Genomic DNA, 1,878 nt, shown 5'->3' on the forward strand with positions numbered 1-1,878 from the left:
TATAATATATATATATATACACACACACACACACACACACACACACATATGTAAGTGGATTTGCTCTTGTATATTTACCATCAATTGTTCAAGTGTGTTTATGACTTATAACAGGATCAGCCTTGCCTGACCCATCAAAAAATTATAGGTTGGAATTTTGTAAAAGAAACTGCAAAATGTCTTTTTCTAATTATGTCATATAATCTAAAAATTCAATTTTAAATGCTGAAAGAAGAAGAAGCACCCAAAAACAATAAGCCTATAGTTTATTATAAAAATTATATTCCAAAGTTTAAACCTAAACATTTATTTCAAGTACTATCATTGGTTAAGACTAATGGCAATACATTTGGGAAAAAAGAAAAAGATATTTTATCCAAAAAAAAGTAATAATAAAACTGAAAACTTGACAAAAACCTAATAAAAACATACAAATTATGGTCATTAACTTCTAACTAAGATGTTTTTAAAACTTGCCAAGAACTTCAAAATGTCTATGTCATGCTAAGTATATGAATAAACTAAAACATAAAACAATATAAAAAAGTGGAATCCAAACCAAATCTCATGAACTTTCAAAGTATTACATACGTACTTAAGACAATATCAGGTCATAGTTTTGTTGCTAAGCAACACCAATGAGCAGTGTGTTACCAAAAGACAAGTTGGCTTTTATTTATATATGTATATATTAAATGCAGACAAACACACATGGTGAAAGAAAAAGTCAAAACTGAGGTAGTTAATTACAGCAATAAAAAAATAACTTACAAAAAATAGTAGTTTGTTGTTTTCTTTCACCAACAGCAAGCTCCAGTTGATCCCACAACTGTGATGTAAAGTTTTTTTGGGAGTCTGTTACTGAGCCTTGAAGAACCATAGCCTGCTGGAGAGCCTTGTGATTTTCCAACCATGCCAGTGAAGAACAAAGAAGAGATAAGGTCTTTCCTGTTCCAGTTGGACTTTCCAGAATTCCATTAGCAGCCTGCATGTGGAATATTATGAATTATCATTATGAAATATGTATATCCCAGAACTTCCAGCCATTTCTGATGCCAAAATATAGGAAATATGCAGTTGTAAATGGAAGACCTTAAAAAAAAAAGAATCTCCTTCCTATCCATAAAAGCAAAGTTTTTCAACTAAATCTAAAAACAGTGTTGTGATACATTATTACATTATTTGAATATTATTACAGTATATCATATAATAGTATATTGTCTTAATTAATATAAAAAAATCAAGTGTTTAGAATCAAACATCAAAATGCTACTTAAGTAACATTAGTTAATTTCAATAGATAATTCTGTAATCCGTTCATACCAAAGAGTATATTTATTTCAGTTAATGTAACATAAAGATATCTATCTCAAATAAAACAAGTAAAAATGAGAGGGATCCAACAAAGAAGACACAGAATACTGCAGAAGATTAGGAGCAATGTAGTTATAATGGTGTATTCCAAATGTACAAAAATATCTAGAGGCTAATGCTCCAACACAGTAATTTACATGTTTAAATTGCCAACATAGAAACTTTACACAATAACCAGTATTTCACAAAGTAATTGACAACCAATTTACCACCTGACTACTGCAAAATTTCAAAATGTAATATTAGTCAAAATATAATACAACGTTACATGATATGATACTCAATTCATAACAACATACTGCAATAAAATTATCACAATGAAAAAAATGAAGAAATACTATATTCCCTATAACTAATATTTGGAACTTCACTTTTTATCTGCAATTTTAAACTTGCAACATTTCATTTTTTGCAGCATTAAGTTTTGAAAAGCAGGAAAATAAAGGAATCCTACCTAAGAAAAATACAGGAATCAATGATTTCCTGAAAAAGAAAGGATGAATT

General features: G+C 28.8%; 1 protein-coding gene across 3 annotated transcripts in view; it reads right to left on the minus strand.

Moving 5' to 3' along the window:
- LOC106465529 (regulator of telomere elongation helicase 1 homolog) overlaps nucleotides 1-991 on the minus strand; it is a 61,320-nt gene extending 60,329 nt beyond the window's left edge. For all 3 annotated transcript variants that reach the window (XR_002612003.1, XM_022393439.1, XM_022393438.1), the window contains exon 1: nucleotides 772-991. Coding sequence is in view for 2 of the 3 variants with exons in the window: in XM_022393439.1 (XP_022249147.1) it covers nucleotides 772-991 (220 nt within the window). In the remaining variant the exon portion in view is untranslated. The remainder of the gene's footprint in view (nucleotides 1-771) is intronic.
- Between the last annotated feature and the right edge of the window lie 887 nt (nucleotides 992-1,878).

Source organism: Limulus polyphemus, unplaced genomic scaffold (genome assembly GCF_000517525.1).
Source record: "Limulus polyphemus unplaced genomic scaffold, Limulus_polyphemus-2.1.2 Scaffold1972, whole genome shotgun sequence".
NCBI lineage: Eukaryota > Metazoa > Arthropoda > Merostomata > Xiphosura > Limulidae > Limulus > Limulus polyphemus.